Here is a 22,451-nt window from a genome sequence, read left to right as displayed (position 1 = left end):
GCTCCCTCCCTTCAACACAAATAGTGGTTTGACAACTTCAAAAACACAGGTTTATTTTGCTTTTTAATATCAAACAAGAGGTGGCTAAACATATCACTGGTCATGGTGAAAGTAGAGTTCCATGTACATTCAACACATGTGGGTAAATGGTCATGCTAAATAAAAGGTAGATAAACGGTGTCTACTACCAATATAGATACATTCATCAATGGCTCTACAGTAACATTAATGCATGCTTTAATATCGCTCCACATATTACATCTTTGGGGTGATTGCTGAACAGTTGTTGCAATATGTATACATTGTCTTTTGGAAATTGTTTGGCTGACTTTCTTGGTTTTACACCGTATCACATCTTACATATGTACCCCATGGATTTCAGATTATTATTACTGAAAATCTGGAGGGCGTCCTCAGAGTAAATCTATTTTCAGTTCCGCTGTCAAGGCAGACATTTTAAAAGGCAAAAGTTATCCTACAGTTAGCATTAACTACTCAAAGTAGCTTGACAAATATGTCCCTTAATCAAAGAAAGCTCATGGGTTCAGAACCTCAAACGTTATTGTTTTTTCTTGGCCGGGGCTCGATTGCGTCCGATGACAACTGGAATTGCAGCCATTGCAATAAGCCCAATGGCCACCAGGGGGCGATAGAAGATCCAGCCAGAGGCAATGGTGAGTAAGGAGAGGGAGCTGGAGACACACAGGGCGAACAGCTTCAGGCCAGCACTGACCAGCTCTCGCAGAACAGGAACCCAATCCACTGTCCATTTAAAAAAAAATATATATATTGTTATGTGGCCTTATGGTGCCTAAAATGAGGTGATAACTGATCAACCAATTTCACAACAGCGTGAGTTGCATTACCCAGTGTGTGGAGGATGCGGGTCATGAGGCTAATGCCAAGGAACATCAGAAGCCAGCCTCCAGCCCTGAGGGCCCAGGTCCGCATACTGTTGTAGTTAAGTTCCCTCTCAAACACTTCCTACGAACAAAATCAACACATTGCATCATGACAAAAACAGAAAAACCCGGGGAAGAAATAAAATTGAATTAGGCAGTGGAATATGAAGCCTACAGAAAATACATTTTTGAAGAGAAAGCGGGCCTACCTCAGCACTGAGCTCCTCCAAGTAGATGATCTCCAGTATGTCTCCCGACTTGGTCCTGAAAGGCTTCAGGGTGTCGTCCCTCTGCATGGCCACCACACTGACCTGTAGGACACCAGGCTCTCAGATCAGTTAAAACTTGGAATGAAATTACATGAGGATAACTTCACTGAATTTGTTAAACAGTCAGATCTGACTGTTGTTGGTGAATCATTTGAAATGACTGCTTTATTCCACCAGGGTAACTTACAGAGAACACAAAGCAACAACGTGAGGTCTTGCTTAGGGACAGAATTACATTTTTGTAACGGCTCGGGATCCATTTTAGCAACCTTCTCAGTTCCTTATCATACTGCCACGCGACCCGCCACTCCTGAGTTTGTTTGACAAGTTGACAACAGCTCTGTGTACTTACTTTCTGGGCTGGTCCTGGGTATGTGCCCTCCCCACTGAGGCCCGCATAGGAGAAGCTCACACGCACATCTCCCACCTGCAAAAAAACAACCAATGGACTGAATACATGGTTGCTATAAGTCCGTGCACATCAATGTTAGTATGATAATATGTTGTTTGAGTCTTTTTGTGCCTTTCATTCTCCGGATTAGGTCAAGGAAAAAAAGAAATTGGCACAGTCTATAATCAGATATTGGTGTTTACCGATATACACCCAAAATGCAACAAACATGTTTTTAAAGGGTAAGCTAAACTGTGCATTCTGTAGGTAAGCCATTGTTTGAAAAGCTTAGCTGTGACACTCACCTCTGGTCGGCGGGGGTTTGGGGTGTGGTAGAAGTAGTCCTCATCAACGGTGAGAAATGGCTCCGGGTCAGGGATACCCTTCAGACTCAATGTCTGAAAGTTCTCAATCTGATCCACAATTCCTGAGTAGGTAATAAAACCAGTACATCAATCAACAAATACACTAATGTCACAGAACTACATGAATATGTATTCAAGAGCTGTTAGGTAAGACCAGTGGTTCTTTAACATCCCTAAAGACCTCCTGCAATTCCACATACAAGATGTATTCCAGACTTCCAGGCACACCAAAATCAACAGATTATCAAGCTCTCGACTATGATTCAAGGTGAGCTAGTTGGGAGCACCAGCAAAACAGTCTGGGGTTTCTCCAAGAGGTTTGGGCACACTGAGACGGTGTTCCATACCTTTGGAGAGAAAGAAAGGTCCAACCTGCACATCTGGGGCCACCACTGTTACACTCTCCACCGCCATGGCACTGTAAAAACACCCCAAAGTCAGGCACCGAGACACCCTGTACAGGTTCATCTGCCTGATGATGTATGATGTAGGCCCCCTTGCCACCCTCATCACCTTCCCCACAGTCTCGACTGAAGTATCACCAGTACAGGTTACTGACAAACACACACACCTAAACAAGGCAACAGTAAACATGCACCACCCGCCCCGCCCTGCCCCGCCCCCGACTGATGCATGTCAAATGGAGATATTGCGTGTGACCAATACCTTTCAGTTGATGAGAGACAGAGGGGAGGAGTACCTGGGGTTGATGTGACCAATCTCTTTATCAAAGTTCCTGCTGTTAATAAGCTCCGCCTTCCACTCTGTATCTGAAGAACGACAGATGAATTTAATAAACGTGTCTCTGGCAGGGCAAGCATGCTGATGATGACAGTTGTGATGCGATGGTCTACATTGGGTTTCTTCTTACTGTAGTTGTACGTAGTCTCTGTTTTGGTTTCTCCACCCTCTTCATAGTCTCTGATGAAGGATCATCAGGAGAGGTTACAAACAGACACATCTAAACAAGAATAAACATCAATAATTTTCAGAGAATGCAAAGAGTGCGCACAGCTGTTATCAAGGCAAAGGGTGGCTACTTTGAAGAATCGACAATATGAAATGTATTTTGATGTGTTGAAAACTTTTTTTGGTTACAACATGATTCCATGTCATTTTGAGGTCTTCACTATTATTCCACAATGTGGAAAATTGTAAAAATAAAATGTAAAAAAATACCATTGAATGAGCAGGTGTGACCAAACGTTTGACTGATAATGTACATGAATATGAAAATGTTCGATGTTGGGGATATAAGAAGTCTGAGCTATTGATTCACTTAAGCTGCAGTGAGTAAATATATAAACAAATATATACATGGTTTATTGTGTGCTTGGAACCTAATTTCCCAGAAAGAAAACAAATGGGAAGTTTAATGAAGAGACTTGTCAGTAACAGGCAACAGAGTGAAGATTTGCATCACAATGTTGTTAGTATTGTCCAAGTCCCATCCACCAATTAGCCTGGTCCAACACCACACATCTAAACCAACGCCAGGCCCAGAACACGAGACCGTGGCTTACCTGCTTTCGCTGTACTCCACCCACTGATACATCTCCACCTGTCTCTTCAGCTTCACTGCTTGCACTGCCACTCTGTAGTTCGGGTCATGGAGGGGCTGGAATGGACGCGACGAGGAGGGGGTGACAGGTTACCCCAGGTGAAAGACGGCAAGACTGACTACAAGGAGGCTAAAATAACTTCTCTTCAAAGGAGCCGAACTGCAGCAATAACTGACTGTTAATACTAATGTCTAAAATCTGACTACATAGACACCTAAATATAATATGTACTGAACCGGCATCCAAAATGAGTACTTGACCAATATCAGTCCCTCAAGCAGTATGAAACAGTATGCATAGAATGGGTGTTGGGCGATGTCACTGCCAAATTTTTGTATTAATATACAGTGGTGGAATTTTGTAGCTTTTGTGGTCTCTTCCTACCTGCAAGGTGCGCAGCGGGGCTGTCAGGTGAACCAGTCGGTTGTTGTTGTTCTCCTGTGGCCTGGAGTGTGGGTGTAGGGACACCACCTGAGAAAGACCCTCCTCCAAGGACGAAGCTGTGCGCAAAGCCCGTCCCTGTGTGAGACAACAATTAGACAGTGACACCAGAGTAGCCCATAGCCTACACACACGTACAAAAATAATATGGCAGTCAGACTCTAGTAGAACTACAGGACACTGAAGTATGATTGCAGTGTAACAGCAGTATGTTACTACGACAATAACTGCATACAAAAAATTACAGTTGACAGCGGTTACTCCACTTGTATTGCAATTTCAAAAGCGCAATATACAGGTGCTGGTCATAACATTTGAATATTATCAAAAAGTGGATTTATTTCAGTAATTCCATTCAAAAAGTGATACTTGTATATTATATTCATTCATTACACACCGACTGATATATTTCAAATGTTTATTTCTTTTAATTGTGATGATTATAACTGACAACTAAAGAAAATCCCAAATTCAGTATCTCAGAAAATTTGAATATTACTTAAGACCAATACGAAAATATGATTTTTAGAAATGCCAACTGAAAAGTAAGCATGTACAGCACTCAATACTTAGTTGGGGCTCCTTTTGCCTGAATTACTGCAGCAATGCGGCGTGGCATGGAGTCGATCAGTCTGTGGCACTGCTCAGGTATTATGAGAGCCCAGGTTGCTCCGATAGTGGCCTTCAGCTCTTCTGCATTGTTGGGTCTGGCGTATAGTGTCTTCCTCTTCACAATGCCCCATAGATTTTCTATAGGGTTAAGGTCAGTGAAGTTTGCTGGCCAATTAAGAACAGGGATACCATGGTCCTTAAACCAGGTACTGGTAGCTTTGGCACTGTGTGCAGGTGCCAAGTCCTGTTGGAAAATGAAATCTGCATCTCCATAAAGTTGGTCAGCGGCAGGAAGCATGAAGTGCTCTAAAACTTCCTGGTAGACAGCTGCGTTGACCTTGGACCTCAGAAAACACAGTGGACCAACACCAGCAGATGACATGGCACCCAAACCATCACTGACTGTGGAAACTTTACACTGGACTTCAAGCAACATGGATTCTGTGCCTCTCCTCTCTTCCTCCAGACTCTGGGACCTTGATTTCTAAAGGAAATGCAAAATGTACTTTCATCAGAGAACAAAACTCAGCAGCAGTCCAGTCCTTTTTGTCTGTAGCCCAGACGAGACGCTTCTGACGCTGTGTCTTGTTCAAGAGTGGCTTGACACAAGGAATGCGACAGCTGAAACCCATGTCTTGCATACGTCTGTGCGTGGTGATTCTTGAAGCACTGACTCCAGCTGCAGTCCACTCTTTGTGGATCTCCCCCACATTTTTGAATGGATTTTGTTTCACAATCCTCTCCAGGGTGTGGTTATCCCTATTGCTTGTACACTTTTTTCTACCACATCTTTTCCTTCCCTTCGCCTCTCTATTAATGTGCTTCGACACAGAGCTCAGTGAACAGCCAGCCTCTTTAGCCATGACCCTTTGTGTCTTGCCCTCCTTGTGCAAGGTGTCAATGGTCGTCTGTTGGACAGCTGTCAAGTCAGCAGTCTTCCCCATGATTGTGTTGCCTAAAGAACTAGACTGAGAGACCATTTGAAGGCCTTTTCAGGTGTTTTGGGTTAATTAGCTGATTAGAGTGTGGCACCAGGTGTCTTCAATATTGAACCTTTTCACAATATTCAAATTTTCTGAGATACTGAATTTGGGATTTTCATTAATTGTCAGTTAGAATAATAAAAATTTAAAGAAATAAACACTTGAAATATATCAGTCGGTGTGGAATGAATGTATACATTATACAAGTTTCACTTTTTGAATGGAATTACTGACATAAATCTACTTTCTGATGATATTCTAATTATATGACCAGCACCTGTATATCACAAAATGTGCAAAGCTTTGTAATAATTTAGAGGCTTTCTTTGTAATTATGACTTCATTGTGTTACTCCACTATGTCAAAATCAACCGTTCTCACCTCATTGGTAAAGAGGACATAAAAGGAAAGCACGAACAGCACAACCCCAACAACCGTGCCTCCGGCAGTTTCGCTCAGACGATCCAAAAATCCGGGTTTTGAACGGCTTGTTGTCCGTGTGTGCTGATCATGTTCTTTCCCTAACTGAGAAGAACCAAAGAACAAATAAACCATTTTGTAGTGTACTCTACCTGTATAGCAGCGTTAATAATGGCATTCAAATGACTTATCAAACGCATTACATAGATTGCACCGGTTAGCTTAACAATGTAGCTAGTTAACGTAAAAATGCTAAAGAGAAACTGCTTACTGATGTTTCCGACATGGTTTCTTCTATAACCAATCAGTTACGGTTTAGTTAGAGAAGTTTGCAGTGAGAAGCAATGTATGTCCTTGGCTTGAATGACAAGAGATGAAAAGTTGTCTGGATGGTTTTCTCCTATTCCGGCAGATTATCTACAATCCCACAAGTAGTTGCTCTGACAAAAACATAAACTATAAGATAAAAGATACAAATTTGCTTCCGACATGTTTCGTGAGGTGATTGGGTAAAAATGCCTTTTCAGAATGCTGGGAAATGTAGGCAAAGTGTCATAACGGACTAAGTGTCATCGTCTATTTTTTTTTTTTACAGTTGTGGTTTCATTATCATTTCCTGTGGAAGTGTGGTTGAAGTAGTTAAGACCCAAGACGTTACGTCTTATAAGTCTTAGGATCATGTAGTATTGTGCTTTGTAGTCTGATCGTTTGTTGAACTTGGGTTTGTAGTTTGGTCAGTGTGGCCGTCACAGGCAGATAGTGGCAACTTTATTGGGGAGGATGGATTCGAAGTTAGAAATGAACAAATAGTATTAGATTAAACACAATTTTATCATGCTCTTCTGCCCTAATGCTCAACAGTTATTTTAGGATTTTAACATGAATGTTTATTTTAAACTGTATGTTGTGGGTGTGCTACTGAAAAATATATTGAATTGTTTGAAAATTAATTGATGTTGGAGCACTGTGTCAAATATTACACTTATGAAATGTTTGTGGCAAGACATTCCAATAGATAAAGTTAAGTTACAAACTATTAATTTATTTTTGACACACACACACACCAAGTCCAGTGTCTGTCTTAGTATTAAATGAGGCTTGAGGGGATTATCTTGGTGGGGTAGACAGAAGGATGCATGGATGGAGAGAGTGAATCATATATTACATACATGCACACGCAGTGTTGTGAGTGGTTTTCTGGTGCTCAGCAGTAGTGGTTAAGTTGGGCCTGGACACGGATCAGACAGCATGCAGGAGTTTGATATCATAGTGTTGGGTACAGGACTGAAGGTAAGAGAAACGCACATATCCACACATACATTCACCATAACTCACCTCAGTATTGTGGTGAAAACGATTTGCCATTTAAAGTGTCCCTCTACCGCTGAGAAAGACACATGATGATGTTTTAAATTCCCTTCAGACATTTTTTAATTGTAATATTACTGTTTGTAACTTGTAGTTGAAATTTTCTACTGATCTTTTGTATGATGAGAGCTATTCTTATGTTTTTTGTATCCGAATAATGAACGTATTTAACCGATTGATATTTATCATAGCATACTTTGTATCTAAGGAGAACTAAAGTGAGTTGTTTTAGCATGAAAGAATCAGTACACCAAAGGCAGACCATTTAAGTTAGGTACCATGCATATAGAACAGTACAATTATAATCAATATTATTATTATAACACATATCACTATAGTACCAAGTAAAAAAAAAAACATAAAATGAAAAAAAAATGCATCAATTTGTTTAGTATGTACTTTCTTTAATGATAAGTGTCATAACGTTTGTGTACTCAATACAAATGCATGCATGCATGAACGTAAATAGTATACAAATACACACACAAACAGGCGAACCACAGACAGACTGTCAAGGAGTGTTCTGAGCCTTGGAGGCTGCCTCAAGGATTAACATAATCAGTAAGCTGTCTACTGGTATTCATATCAACCTTGGCTAAAGAGGTAGCTTTCTCATAATGCTGCTGTAATACAAAAAAATATTCATTATGGCTGGTCTGCAGAACACAGATTTTTCCTACCGATGCGTATTAGTCTAGCAGAACGTCAGAGCTTAGTCACGAAGCATATTTCAGAGACGTTGAGGAAAGTAAACAATGTTCCATCGTATATGTTTATGAATACTATAACTCTGACTCTCACTCAGGAATGTATTCTCTCTGGCTTGATGTCAGTTAGCGGGAAGAAGGTTCTTCACATCGACCGCAACCCATACTATGGAGGAGAGAGTGCTTCCATCTCCCCCCTGGAGGAGGTCTGTACACAAAGGAGCCTACATTCATGCACACGTGTGTGTGTGTGTAAGCACACAATCACACACACACACACTCATATACACCACCACACACACGCTCACAAGCAATGAAGGGTTGTATAGTCTTTAGAACAGTGTGTGTGTTTTTGTAGGTCTATAGGAAGTTTCAGGTTCCTGGCCCGGCTAAGTCATTGGGTCGTGGGAGGGACTGGAATGTGGACCTTATTCCTAAATTTCTACTTGCCAGCGGTGAGGCCCGAATGTGTTATTTTTATACAAACCAGAGTTTGTATGCTTAATTCTGTATACGTTCACTGAACAAAAATATAAATGCAGCATGCACATATTTTAAATAATTTATTGATTTAGTTTCTGTAAGGACATTTGTCAATTGAAATAAATTAATTAGGCCCTAATCTATGGATCTCCTATGAGAGTAACAGGCTTTGAATTGCTTATGGAACATTTCTGGGTCAATTTATTTCAGCCCATGAAACATCAACCCAACTGTTGTGTTTGTATTTTCATTTTGTCAGAAATGTTAGATCAGGGTCAGACTTTATTTTCATGTGGTTTGAGTTTTTTCAGGACAACTAGTAAAAATGCTGGTGTATACGGAGGTTACTCGGTATCTGGACTTTAAGGTGATAGAGGGCAGCTACGTGTACAAGGCTGGTAAAATCCACAAAGTTCCTTCTACCGAGGCCGAAGCCCTTTCTTCAGGTAATTAATATGCATAAACATAAACAACCATCTTTGAATCATTGTTTTATTCTGAAAAAAATAGTTGTGTGACAAAGCAGTCAAACTGCAATTGAAAAACTAGTGAAGTTGATTTAGAAAAACAATTGACAATTCGATTCATCTTCAAGCCATAGAAGTATAGCGTTGCACCTTTCAGATCTGATGGGGATGTTTGACAAGCGCCGGTTCAGGAAGCTGCTAGTCTTCATCCTAAACTTTGAGGAGGGTGACCCGCGGACCCACCAGGATATAGACCCCAACAGGACCAGCATGAGGGAGCTATTTCGTCGCTTTGACCTGGGACCAGATATCATGGAGTTCACCGGACACGCTCTAGCCCTGTACCGTAATGACGAGTCAGTATACATCTCTCGCACTGAAGGTCAAGCAGACACATGGTTGAACACACACTGATTTGCCCTGGCCTCCGCAGCTACTTGGATCAGCCGTGTGTCCAGACCATCAGACGGATCAAGCTGTATACAGAATCTCTGGCCCGCTACAACTGCAGTCCCTATCTGTATCCATTGTATGGGCTAGGGGAACTACCTCAGGGATTTGCCAGGTAACACACACACACCCAACACACACACACACACAAATCGACTAGGAACTGTCTCACCAAGTCTAATCAAGGTCCTCACAACTATAGTAATCACACACAGTTTTGGGCCATCCAAAACTCTCCCTGCTCATGTGTCTGACGTAGGCTAAGTGCTGTGCATGGAGGCACCTACATATTAAATAGAGGAGTGGAGGATATTGTTCTGGACAAGGGAAAAGTGGTGGCAGTGAAATCTGAAGGAGCTGTAAGTAAAGAGTATATCAAGATGAACGGATGGCTGGATAGAGGGATATATGAATGGTTAAATGAATGAATGGATGACTGGATGGACAAATGGGCGACTGTACATCTGAATGGAGGACTATGGATGAATGGATGACTAGATAGATTATATTGAAGGGATGGACGAGAAATTATAGTACATTATTTGCATGATAATAGGCTAATTATCGGTTGCGTAAATTATGATTATTGGAACCTAACATTTCTCTTTCTTCATCAAGGTGTTTCGCTGTAAACAGCTGATCTGTGACCCCAGCTACGTGCCCAACCGGGTGAAGAAGGTGGGACGGGTTATACGGGTCATCTGTTTCCTGAATCATCCAATCAAAAATACCCATGATGCCAACTCCTGTCAAATCATCATCCCTCAAGCACAAGTCCACAGAAAATCAGGTTGGGCAACCAAAATATATCTGAGGTTTGGCAAAGACGTATGACCCCAAAACATATATTATAATAGCAATATGTAAATCCGGGCATGAATCGTAACCTGACCCTCTTTGGTTTTCAGACATCTACGTGTGTATGGTGTCCTACACCCACAATGTGTCATCGTCAGGGATGTATGTTGCCATGGTGAGCACCACTGTAGAGACCAACGACCCCGAGAAAGAGGTGCAACCTGGACTGGAACTGCTGGAGCCTATTGATCAGAAGTAAGAGCCACACAACCTGCTGAAAACGTTTACACCCACAGTCACACGTACAGAAACTTTCACTGAGGAATTAATGTGATGGTCCGCAGATTTGTTTCTGTCAGCAACATGATGGTCCCCATTGATGACGGAAGGAACAGTCAGGTAAGTGGCTGCCTTACCTCAGCATTGTAGAGACCTTAACCCCAATCGTAGCGACACCGCTAAGAGATCCAGATCTCTTGACATGAAGTGAGGGGGTGGTGTACAAGCAAACCAAATGTAACACCTAGCGACTTGGTCAAAAAGTCTCAATCTATCAGCGTAACTGCTAAGGTTTCAATTTGAGTCACTGAACCTAGTTGGGTCCAATTGGGGCTATCCGAAAAATCTGCTGAAATACAACGCTTGTTTAATCGTTCCAGGCTATTAGGTTGTACCTGGTTCTGGAGTGTGCAGTGTTGTTCGCTTTTGATCATATTTCCCCTTTCAGATCTTTGTGTCCCGCTCCTATGATGCCACTACTCACTTTGAGACTGAGTGTGAGGACATTAAGGACATGTATCGCCGAATGACAGGCTCAGAATTCATCTTTGGTGACTTACGCAGAGACTGTGATGACGATGAGGATGAGGACTGAGGGACACCAAGTGGAGTTGCTGCCATTTTTATCTATTAAATTCCCACTGGGACCAGATATATATATAAGAAATATTAAGTGGTTAAAAATGATTAAAAGCATTTTCTAACTGGCATAATTTACATTGCCATATATTCCAGCTGACTGTCATTTCCTTTTTTTTTTTTTTTTTTAAGGAAACCTTAGAATAAACTAATTTACTACATCTCCCAGAATGCCCTGCTTGACAGCTTCTGTATGTCAGTTAATGTAACTGTCCTGTTCAAGCTTTTGTAGCCTACTCTCTTGAATGGTGTTGAGACTAGGAAGTGGTACAATAGATAGCCTGTCCAATAAACATCACACTTGCCTGTAACCTAGGACTCTGTATTCTTCAGGGTTTAGAGTATTAAGAGTATGTGCATAAGCCTCAAGGACTGCACTAATCAATGGCCATGTGTTTGTGTGAAGTGAGAATGTTTAGGAGGTTATAGATGTATCAGACAGTGTGATTAACAGATACCCGTATTCTACAGATTAACTCTAAGGACAAAGCCAGTGGAGTTGTGTCACGTAGTTTTATGATCTGTTCTGAGGTAAAGGGAAAAAGGGATGATTCAGACAGATGGGGGTGGGTTTGGAAGACAGACGGATTAAAGAGGTTTACCAATCCAAATGAAGTACAGTCACCTTGGCTAGATTACACACTGCCATACTCTCTCACTCAGTGATTTACATGAATGTCTCAGCTCCATTCATTAATATGCTAATGGTCAACAGAGGTTAAAGTGAACATGGCTACATTACACAATCCTTTTCTGTAATTAAATAAAAAGAAACAATAAAAAAAAAAAACAGTTGTTGAAATGTATTAGTGACTTTAACTGTAGTACCCATTTGCATTTACAATGGTACAGCCATATGAAACAGTGTTTATATAAATATAAATGTCATTCTTGAATACATCACTGTAAACACAATCCTGTGCGCGCACACACACACACACACACACACACACACTTTACATTGCTAATGGGAACTGTCTGACCAGCATGATCAGCATGAAATCTCCAGTGCCTAAAAAGCATGACTCAGGCCTTGAATACGGACAGACTGATCCCCACAAACATCCTCATTTCCATTGAACCCCATCAAGACGTCCTTTTGTCGCTAGGCTATTCCAGCTCTGTGCTGACTGGGGGAGGAATCAGACCGGCCGCCACGACCCGCCGTTCACTGCTCAGGAAGTTGAAGGTTGCACAAGCGTTTGGCTGAGGAGAGAGATGAAAACCACAGACAGACAGAGAAATTAGCCCTACGTTATTTCCTATCGCCAGGGGCTCCTCATGTCTGAGCATGAATGAGGAACTACTTTCCAGGAACAGTGGCGGCACACAGCAACATTGTGCGGGAGAAATCCATCAATAAAATGACATTGTAAACCTGGCTTGCATGCCCCATGCACTGAAATGTACAGCCACAAAATCCTAATCTTTCCACTGTTGACAGATGAGGTCAGGTGTCCTTACTGTGTCTTGCACCTCCACAGCAATGCCTTTGCTCTTGAGGAAAGCCAGGACTTTAGGATCAATCCGCTCTGATCGACCTCCCGTACCCAGGACTAGAACCTCTGTGGACATGTTATACACAAGACACGTCACGACCATACTCAATCATTCCACTGTTAAGGTAATACTACTGTACATCAGCCCTCTGAAGGTTAAGTTTGAATACCATTGCACGATAAGAAAGTATTTTGTAGTCAGAATAGCAACCTTACATGTACAAGAGTTCTTTCAGCACATTCACTAACCACAATTCGCATGAAAAGTTTAGACAGAAAAGAGGTGAGTAAATAGACAAATAACTTTTCTAATAAGTTGAAGATAATGTATAGAAATTAGCTTGGTCTGCAGCTTAAACATGTTAAGGAACCCATGGTTTAAGAGCCATTTTATTAGGTCTCACCAATTCGAGGTTCCAGCATGTGAAACAGGGCCATGCTCTCTATGGTGATGTCCTTATAGCTGCCTACCTAGAGAGGATGAAAGATTAAAAAGCCAACAGGAAAATCAACATGATCCCAAATTCAGCAAAGCATGTTTAGAAACTCTATGATAATACATTTTACCCATGAGGGAAATGTCTGCATGTTTCATATTTGAAGTACAAGATTGTAGAGGTGCAAATCTCTGTCCATTCCAGTATTGTTTTATATTCAACTCATCACACCAGTACTCAGACACATACATAAAGCCACTCAGCTGTCTCAGAAGCAGGTAAACTCAAGTTGAAGAAAGAGAACCGTTATAAAGGTACATTTCTTATTGGGATTAGAACAAAACTGGAACTAAAACTCGTCCTTACATTCCATTGGAGTATGGCTGGAGGTAGCACTGCGCACGGTCCTACGACACGGTTCCCATCGACGTTGAACCCCCGGGGACTGTAACTGTAAATCATCGCCCCAGCTCCCGGTTCTTTCTGCATGACAGACACTGTGGTCCTTTGGTACATCTCATCATCACTGGGACCAAGCCTGTGGGCGCGAGACAGAAAGGGACTGCGGGAGAAGGAACATGAAGTTTCATTTCCAATACATTATTAAACTATTTCTGATTCTGATACCTGGCTACACCTGGATGACGTGGGATGGTATATCCGACCTCTTTTGTTGTCAAAAAAAACGTCTGGCAAGTTTAGATTTTGGTTTTAATTATCGAGTCTCTCGCACATGTGGTAAGATGTAGTAACTATAAATCTGGCAACACCTGCTATGGATGATTCTCAAGTACTGAGATACAGTTTAAACGCAACATCCCCTTTTACGTATTTGCTAGCTAGCTGTCTTCCAGGGGTCATTTATATGCAATTGTGTAGCTAGCTAGCTACAGTAGCGAGCTAGTACAGACTGGATTTTGATCTCGTATTGTCAGTACATTACCTTGTGAACGCGGTTGATGTTAGAGGGCTGAACCGCAGACCCTGTGAAGATCTTTGGAGAAACAGTCTTGCACACATCGTGACAGCCATGTCATTAACAATTATTTAGCCATCTAATCATTGGTTAACCTAATGCCGGTGGGAACTTATTTTCTGAAGCACAAATATTAATGCTTCCGTTTGGGTCCTTCCGGTTATGTTACTACGGTAGTCTTCAGTAGATACATCATAGGAATCAGTAATTCAGTCGCAGAGTTGTGAAAAAGTATTCTTTACAAAAAACAATAAAGCAAACAATAAAAACCTGGAAATGCTTTTCAATGTCTTATACTAGGGCACTATACTCATCGTAAACAAGCGTGTATTAAGATAATTCTACATCAATCGGATTTAAATTGCACACAGAAATTATAATATTACAGCCGGAGAAGAACAAGCCTCTTCCGACGACAGTTTTTTCATTGATTAATTCGCCTGAATGTCGGAGGGGGCGTTCCCACACGTTGTACTGCGCGCGCGCCCTCTACTGTGCTTACCGGACAAGTAGGAGTCGCAAGTTGTGCAAGCTAGCTACATTGTAAATAGAAAGCAGTAGAATCATTCACCCCCTTCAGTAATGGCAACATATCTGTAGTCTGAGTACACGTATTGTTTAGTGAACTGCGTATTTGTCGGAAAAGTTGTTAGTGTTATTGTATATATATTTTTAAGAATTACAGGGTCTTCAAAGCATAACAAATAGCAATGTATCGATCTCTGTATGCTTTCCGATCTGCGGAGCCCAACTCGCTGCACTTCGGGGCCGGGGAGAGCTTTCTGATCCTGGAACGCAGCAACAAACACTGGTGGCTCGGCTCGCGCTGCAGTTCGGGCGAGACAGGATACGTTCCTGCTTCTTACATCGAAAGGATTCAAGTAGGTTTAACCGACTTTTACTTTATTGATAAACAGTTGTTGAAAGTGAAACATGCCAATTAGGTTTTATACGCTAGCTTGTTAGCATAAGGGAGCGCAGATATATGAGAGGTCCAACTGCAGCGTTGCATTCCAATAGACCTTACTTTTGTTACTTTTTTCACGTGACCGATAACCTCCTTCAACGAGAGAAATTTAGCGATGCAGGATTTGTCCATTAATAAATAATGTATATAATTTACTCTGCATAATTAGTATTTTCCATAGTCAGCACAAATCACTATTATATGTGGACGTTTGCAGATAAACCAGAAGATGCTTCCAGAATTAAACCAAAATGTGTCAAGTTGAATAATGAGAGCGGCCTCTATAGGCTTGGCAAGTTTGCAACGCCAGCTGAATCTGTAGGCTACCCCAGCGGGCTTCGCGACGTAAGCCAACAATACAGGAAAAATGTGACGATGCATGTCATTTGTGAGTTGCCCTCCTCTCAGATTTCTTGATTTGAAACAAGTGCAGCGGGGTTCGTGGCTTTCTATGACATACTGTGAATTGTAATTCACATTTTTGTATTTTCTCTCTAAACCGATAAATCTCCACAGTTAATTGTCTATCACAGAATATGTCATTTGACAACTCTGGGACAGGGCTGTCGCCAGGAATCCTGTCCTTCTGAAAATATTTATGCGTGGGCCCCCTCACTTACAGAGAACATTGACATTATTACCATCAGTGGGCCATGCCTAGCCATGGGCTCCATGAATCATACTCACTTTTACCCTGAACAGCTACGGCCCTGCTTTGGGGTGTATTCATGAGGTTTTATTTGGACGTGTTGGTCATGTTGAGGTTGTAACTGGGCGGTGTTGGTCACGTTGAGGTTGTATCTGGACCGTGCTGGTCACGTTGAGGTTGTATCTGGACCGTGTTGGTCACGTTGAGGTTGTATCTGGACCGTGTTGGTCACGTTGAGGTTGTAGGCTGTAGCCCTGTAGGATGCCACATTATTGTTTAGGTAGAGGGTTTGATTTTTTTGTTATTTGATGGTTGTACTGCCCCAGTTTCCTCTGCCGGGGGTCTCATTTTGCCCTCCAGCCAAATGTTGGTTTTAGATTTGTATTAATGAATGGCGATTATGAATATTTCACTGTCCTTCTCTCTGGCCTCCTTTACTCTGTGCCCCAGGCTCCGGAGCAGGATGAGGTATTACAGTCTATTGACAGGGCCATCGAAGGGATCCACAATGTGGCCATGAAGAACGGTGGCAAATACAACCTGGAGCAGCGAGATGTGTTACAGTGGGTGCAGCATCAACACACACACACACACACCACCCGAGTCATTCTGATGTGTAGAGACCTCATTCTGGAGGTTCCTGTATAGTTTCATCAGTTATGGCCTCCTATTCATTAGTCATGCTGGCGCATTACATTCTAAGTTCTACAGGCCTTTTGAAATCTACCCGTTGTCTCTACCATGGAACAGGAAGTTGATCCATCACAGGAAGGAGACCCTTTCTAGGCGGAGTCCAACTCCATCTGGTACCAAGCAGGTCCTGCCCTCCTCTACCAGCGAACTGTCCCTCAGCCACACCCCTCAGCCACCCAATGGGATCAGCCATAGCCTGTCAGAGAGCACTGATAATGTGCAGGGATTTTACCAGGTATTGAGGATTTTCATTTCTACAGACCTGAGGACTTCATAAGGAAGCTGATATCCTGATATTTACCTTGGTTGACTGTTTAATCCTGCAGGTGCCTCCTCAGCCTCGCCGAGCAGCACCCATAACCCCACCCCCTCCTGAGAAACAACGAGCCAATCGACGCCAAGGTGACTGTCTCAGCGTTACCATGTAGAGACAGCTTTTTCTCTGCACACACACTTAAAATGTATGCATTCCGCTGCATCTTTTTCACTGACTAAACTCTATCACTTTTATTCTTCCTCATTCTGTCTTTCTGAGCAGAGTCTTCAAGTCTTCCTAGTCCCTGCCCCGCCCTCGCTGTAGGGTCTGGCCTATCCCCCTCAGTCAGCTCTGGCTCACTGAATTCTAGCTCCTCCCACTCGGTGGTGTCCTCTGATGTCAGCCTGCCGAGTGTTGCCAACACTCCGCCCCCGGTGCCAAGCCGTGTTAAGCCCCCACCCCCAGACGACCTCCCCTCCTCTGCCCCCTCTCTGCAACCAGCTCAGTTTAAGAAGGGCCCTGCCCCCCAGCCCCAACCTCAGCCCACCCCCCTTCCACTGCCCCCCACTGAGGACCAATCAGAAACAGACTGGCCTCTTGCCCCTCCATCTGTTGCTGAAAGCACCCCGGGCAGCCCCACTCACTCAGATTCTGTCCCCGGGACAACAGGGGCGGAGCTTATTGAGCTGGTGAGAAGGAACACTGGTTTGAGTTACGAGCTGTCTCGTGTGGCGGTGGGTGTCGTTGTGGGTCACCTGCAGACTACTCTACCTCAAGCCTCCTCCGCTTTAGAGAAAGTCCTCCTCTCATTGGTGGAGAGCAAGGTCAGTTAATAGCCATCTGACTTAAGTGTACATTTTCAGCTCCAACACCGCAATTCATGTAAGAAGCGGCTTATAATCTTAACCTCTGCAAACCCTTTTTCTAATACTTTGACTAAAATGCTGTTAATTCATGGGAAATCCCCTGTAATAACCTCAATGTGTCTCTGTAGGATCAGAGTTCAGCCTTGCCCCAGGGACAGGTGTGTCATGATGAGCAGCGCCTGGAGGTCATCCTGAGCGACCTCGCCCGACATGTGGATGATTCTCAGCAGCGAAGCTGGGCCCTTCATGAAGACCACTCCCTCATTGCATGTTACCTGGAGGAGCTGCTGAAGATACTGGTGAGACCCACATATTCAGTCTGGAACGCACCCACCCCCTCAGGGAGACCCCCCCACCGAGGGACACATACCCACCCTGGTTATATGTAGGTTTACTGTACTACCAGCATGAATACAGGCATAAATGAACAGAAGGCATCTGCAGTTAATATTCAAATATTTTCTTTCTACAAAATTGCCTCTGAGATATTCCCCTTTCTGGTCAGTCTGTCAGTATGCATTAACTTGTATACCCCACCCTAAACCACCGGGAATAGCTAATACTATTCCACTGTCATCCGGTAGAGAAACAGGAGGACTTTGTGGACAATTTGTGTCATTTAAAAAAGATTCTATCTTGTAAATCTTGGAGGCAGGATTCTACAAAGGGCCAAAATGGAGCCAGGCCTTTAGAGGTGTCCTGTTAAATCTGAGGTGTGTCTGTGTGTGCGTGTCTGTGTTTGCTTCCCCAGACGGATGCAGACCCAGAGGTGTGTAAGAAGATGTGCAAGGCCAACCACTCTGAACCAGTGCTGTCTCTAGTGTCTTATTATCAGATGGTAAGAGCCACTGCTACTGTGATAATATGCCATCATGACAGTCATGTGTATGACTAATAAGAATGTATTAAACCTAGTGTTTTACATTACATTCTCAAAGTGAAGGAAGAAAAAAAAAAATCATCCACAAAAAGTTCATTGTCAGTTTTGATTGTTGAATAAGTGTACAGTATGTTGTTTGTGTTATGAGTTGTATTGTAGATGTGTGCTGCCCCAGCGGCCTTTCATAAACACATAGTAACGCTGTCACAGTGTTCCCTAGTAACACTTCCTGTGGGACTGTGCAGGAACACCGAGTGTCTCTGCGCCTGCTGCTGCTTAAGGTGTTCGGGGCGATGTGTAGCCTGGATTCTGCCCTCATCTCAATCCTCCTCAACTCCATCCTGCCCATGGAGCTGGCCAGAGACCTGCAGACTGACACACAAGGTGATGAGGCCTCCATGCGTCAGTTTCTGTCCTTGGAGAAAATGATGCATGTATACATTCAGCGTATCGCTTTCTGTCTTCTCTCCTTCTCTTTCCCTTGTCATTCAGTCTCTTTAATTTAGCGTATCTCTACTGCTCTGTATGTTTCCCCCCCATAATGTCAGGGTTTTATTTCTCCTCAGAGCATAAAAAGATGTGTTACACAGCCTTGGTCCTGACAATGATCTTCTCTATGGGGGAGCAGGTCCCTTATCACCACTATGGTATGAACCACTTTATTGCTGTATGGCTTAAGAATTCTAACAAAATTGCCTCACTTTATTGATCGGTATGTTTCAACTCAAAGTCAAACGTATGTCTGTCCCTACCTGTCTTTCACCCTCCCTGTACAGAGCACTTAAACTCCAACTTCATTCAGTTCCTGCTGGATGTGATAGAGAATGGGCTTCACTCCGATCCCACAGAACAGCTCCCTGATCTCTTTGTCAACATAATCTTGGCTTTCAACCTGCACCACACAGGTGAGAAGAGAAGGGCTTGTGAGCTGCGGTGTGTGTGGTCGTTCTGTTTTGTTTCAATGTCTGTGTGTGTCCTCTCTGTCTCTCAGTGCCCAGCAGCAATGTGATAATGCAGACTGTTATCAAGAAAAATGTGAAGGTCTTCTCTGAGAAAATACTGCTGCTACTGAACAGAGGAGGTAAGTCCCACACTGCTTGTTTCCACAAGCCATATTCTTGGCTTGCGCGTGACTTAATTTAACCACATACTGTATAATAATCCCACTACACACTATTTAGGTCTTTATTGTTTGGTAAACCAAATACAGTAAGAAAGAAACTAATTGCAGAATACTAGGCTCGTTACACAGTTAAGTTACCCTTTTTTTTTGGTGAAGAATGTACATAGAGTCTATGCCCTATCAAAGTTGACTTAGGGACGTATGTATAACCTAACAACCCTGACAATTCCATATCTAATGCACAGTGGTTTCGTTTTCCTACCATTTGTTGATTTTGGTCTGTTCCCTCCGGTTATTATCAGCTGTTATTAAATTCATGTTGGTCTCTAAAGACAATTTTCTTCCTTAATAGCATTTAAAAAAAACCTGGAATGGAAAGCAAACTTGTACAATTATCCGGGCATGGCCATGGATTTAATTAGTCATTTTCAATCCTCTGGAGTCCTTTGCTATCATTTATAATTTTTTATTGTAAGTAACCTTCAACACTTTTCTCTGTCTGTTTAAATACTTTTCTGTCTCCTTCCTCTCTAGATGACCCGGTGTGTGTCTTCAAACACACTCCCCCTGCTCCACACGCTGTCCTGAAGTTCTTGCAGGATGTTTTCACCAGCCGAGAGTCTGCAAGCATCTTCTACCACACAGACATGATGGTCATGATAGACATTGCTGTTCGATGCATCTCTGACCTCTCCCCTGGGGACAAGGTGAAACCGAGACACACGCACACACTCGCATTCTGTCCAGCTTGATGAATATGTCCTCAGCAAGAAAGTGAATGTAAACGGTATAATGAACTCCCTGACATCCTCTTCACCCGTCTCTGCTCCCTCCAGCTGAGGATGGAGTACCTCTCCCTGATGCACTCCATCATGCGCTCCACAGACTTCATGGAGCACCGGCACCGCCTTTCCGACCTGCAGGGAGCTCTGCAAAGGATTCTGGGAGAGGAGGATGACGACTCGGGAGGAGACACAGCGGGGGCCACAGCCAAACAGATGGATAAGCTAATAGTGCAGGAGATCTACAAGGAATTCCCTCAGATCGTTCAGAGCTAGGAGGACTGAATAGGGCCATGACCGGGGTGGTGTTCCCTTATGACCCAGTGATCTGCTGCTATGGGAGGGTCCCGTGGAACTTCCTGAGGTTAACGGGCGTCTGTAGTCAGCTACTTAGTTTTTGTGGGAACATGCTATTACTCTTGACTTGTGTCCCTGTGTCATGCGGGCTACATCCTACTTTCCCATTTGTCACTTCCTGTCATTGCTGATCAGGATGTCTGTTGTGATTATGAACGTGTTGTGGTGCCCCCATGACAGGAAGGTCATGTGAAGTGTTACCCAACAACGTACGACTTTGTGCTCCGTCAAACGGAGATGGCCAACTAATGTGCTCTCTATAACTGAGGGACCAGGCTACTGTGTTAGAGAGGAGGGCGTTCTTATAACCGTGGTATTACCAATGTATTGTTCTGACGTTCAGTCAGTTCATGTGTCTGTCACTCCTAATTCTTACCGCCTGGCTTGGCTTCAGTGTGTGACTCAGACTATTTAAATAACTGAATTAAATAAGAGAATAAATAAGCAAATATGCTTATGTGGGTTGGTTTCAGAAACACAGATTAAGCCTAGTGCTGGCCCAAAAAGCATGCTGAAATGAGCATTATCAAGGTCTGGGCTTAATCTGTATACAAAATACCAGCCCCTCTGTGAGCAAGACATTCTAGGCATTTAAGTTAGTTTACAAGTTACCATTTATTGCAATGCTGCTACATAGTTAACTCAATACCTATGGCTGTAATTCTCTGAGCTCTAGTTGTGAAATTGCTTTTGCCCTACACTTAATCTGCAGTAACCTCCTCTGGGCATGTATGGACTATGACACACTTAATTCTTCCCGAACATGCCGTTCCCGCTCCTCCCTGCTGCTTGTGCTGTAGATGAAACATGACAGTAAAAACCAGGCCGTACCAAATAACAACCAGCTGCAACACTTTGCTTCGACTTACTAAACCTTGATTATCTTCCTGTATGGATATGGGTCTTGAAAATAGATTATTCTTTCCACTAGTAGTGTTTAATTAATACAAATTGATAAGGGATTGACATGTTTTGATTGTTTAGTCAAACTTATACTACAGTCTGACATTAGCAAAGTGACTTGTTGATGGATTGATTGCTTTTCCTTTATCCTTGTAGTACAACTGAGAATCATTCTGCAAAACACAAAGGGCATCTTCTGTCTCCACAAGTTTGCACAACATGCACATACATATCCAGTGTTTTTACATTGTCTTAGGATGTGTTTACAAAGACAGCACAATTGAAAACAAACACTAATTGGTATTTATATCAGATGGGTCCTAACCAAGATCTGAAGTCAATGGATCTGTTTTGATTGTTCAAATGACTTCTAAGTTGCTGTCTTCAACTCAAAGTTCTTTCTCCTCTGTGTAAAATAATATTTTAAAAGTTTACTCTGCTCTATTAGAGCTGATAGTGGAAGAGTTATTGTGGCAAATGTTCTAGTGGCCAGCATATTACACGTTTTAACCCACACTTCAAACTAAGGGTTTACTGATTTAAAAAACAGATGGAAGAGTTTACCCTCTCTAACGTGTTTCTAATATCCTTTGTTCATGGCTGTGAGTCTCTTCATATGGTTTGTCTGTTTTTGTCTGTTTTTCTGTTGTGTGTTTATGGTTTCCTGTTGATTTATATATTTTCACTGTAGGTTTGTGCCCAACCCCACCCCCATTAGTCTTTCATGCCACCAGTGTTATTGTGCTAACACCAATTGAACCCGATTTAAATTTATTTCAAATGGTTGTTCTGGGGGATGATGGTAACAAAGTGTATTTTCGTAATGTTTACAATCAATAAATAACTAAATGAAAACTGCCCATGTTGTCGTGTGCTCTAAATGTTTTTAAAATATGTATACTTCCTGTAAACAATCAGTAGGCCGAC

General features: G+C 42.7%; 4 protein-coding genes across 5 annotated transcripts; 2 read left to right on the top strand and 2 right to left on the bottom strand.

Annotated features, from left to right (window-relative positions):
- Positions 1 to 36: 36 nt before the first annotated feature.
- Positions 37 to 6,466, bottom strand: LOC105016854 (transmembrane protein 43). The gene is made up of 12 exons (XM_010880964.4): positions 6,217 to 6,466; positions 5,907 to 6,050; positions 3,874 to 4,008; positions 3,451 to 3,545; positions 2,799 to 2,848; positions 2,628 to 2,697; positions 2,275 to 2,345; positions 1,868 to 1,989; positions 1,524 to 1,598; positions 1,112 to 1,213; positions 867 to 984; positions 37 to 762 (listed from the first exon to the last, which is right to left on the bottom strand). The coding sequence occupies exons 1-12, from the start codon at positions 6,229 to 6,231 to the stop codon at positions 560 to 562; spliced, it is 1,200 nt and encodes a 399-aa protein (XP_010879266.2). The 5' UTR covers positions 6,232 to 6,466; the 3' UTR covers positions 37 to 559.
- A 585-nt stretch (positions 6,467 to 7,051) lies between these two features.
- Positions 7,052 to 11,276, top strand: zgc:112334 (uncharacterized protein LOC619199 homolog). 2 transcript variants are annotated; one of them, XR_004574653.1, is made up of 11 exons: positions 7,052 to 7,235; positions 8,119 to 8,226; positions 8,379 to 8,475; positions 8,815 to 8,949; positions 9,128 to 9,326; positions 9,404 to 9,535; positions 9,680 to 9,779; positions 10,039 to 10,235; positions 10,329 to 10,473; positions 10,563 to 10,617; positions 10,946 to 11,005. XR_004574653.1 is itself a non-coding variant. In XM_010880962.4 (11 exons), the coding sequence occupies exons 1-11, from the start codon at positions 7,194 to 7,196 to the stop codon at positions 11,090 to 11,092; spliced, it is 1,332 nt and encodes a 443-aa protein (XP_010879264.1). In that variant the 5' UTR covers positions 7,075 to 7,193; the 3' UTR covers positions 11,093 to 11,276. The 2 variants fall into 2 exon arrangements, 1 of the variants encoding a protein (XP_010879264.1); XM_010880962.4 differs by having other exon boundaries at positions 7,075 to 7,235; positions 10,039 to 10,210; positions 10,946 to 11,276.
- A 354-nt stretch (positions 11,277 to 11,630) lies between these two features.
- ndufaf3 (NADH:ubiquinone oxidoreductase complex assembly factor) lies at positions 11,631 to 14,469 on the bottom strand. The gene is made up of 5 exons (XM_010880959.3): positions 14,016 to 14,469; positions 13,439 to 13,634; positions 13,040 to 13,106; positions 12,601 to 12,701; positions 11,631 to 12,342 (listed from the first exon to the last, which is right to left on the bottom strand). The coding sequence occupies exons 1-5, from the start codon at positions 14,102 to 14,104 to the stop codon at positions 12,247 to 12,249; spliced, it is 549 nt and encodes a 182-aa protein (XP_010879261.1). The 5' UTR covers positions 14,105 to 14,469; the 3' UTR covers positions 11,631 to 12,246.
- On the top strand, positions 14,391 to 22,382 carry LOC105016852 (NCK-interacting protein with SH3 domain). The gene is made up of 13 exons (XM_010880960.4): positions 14,391 to 14,929; positions 16,115 to 16,227; positions 16,415 to 16,592; positions 16,684 to 16,759; positions 16,896 to 17,437; positions 17,608 to 17,778; positions 18,231 to 18,317; positions 18,605 to 18,743; positions 18,926 to 19,006; positions 19,136 to 19,264; positions 19,351 to 19,440; positions 20,017 to 20,189; positions 20,319 to 22,382. The coding sequence occupies exons 1-13, from the start codon at positions 14,759 to 14,761 to the stop codon at positions 20,538 to 20,540; spliced, it is 2,172 nt and encodes a 723-aa protein (XP_010879262.1). The 5' UTR covers positions 14,391 to 14,758; the 3' UTR covers positions 20,541 to 22,382.
- The last annotated feature ends 69 nt before the right edge of the window (positions 22,383 to 22,451 follow it).

The sequence above is a fragment of the Esox lucius genome, chromosome 17, assembly GCF_011004845.1.
Source record: "Esox lucius isolate fEsoLuc1 chromosome 17, fEsoLuc1.pri, whole genome shotgun sequence".
NCBI classification, from domain to species: domain Eukaryota; kingdom Metazoa; phylum Chordata; class Actinopteri; order Esociformes; family Esocidae; genus Esox; species Esox lucius.
Note: the sequence above shows the minus strand (reverse complement) of the source record. Positions and strands in the feature narration are given on the sequence as shown.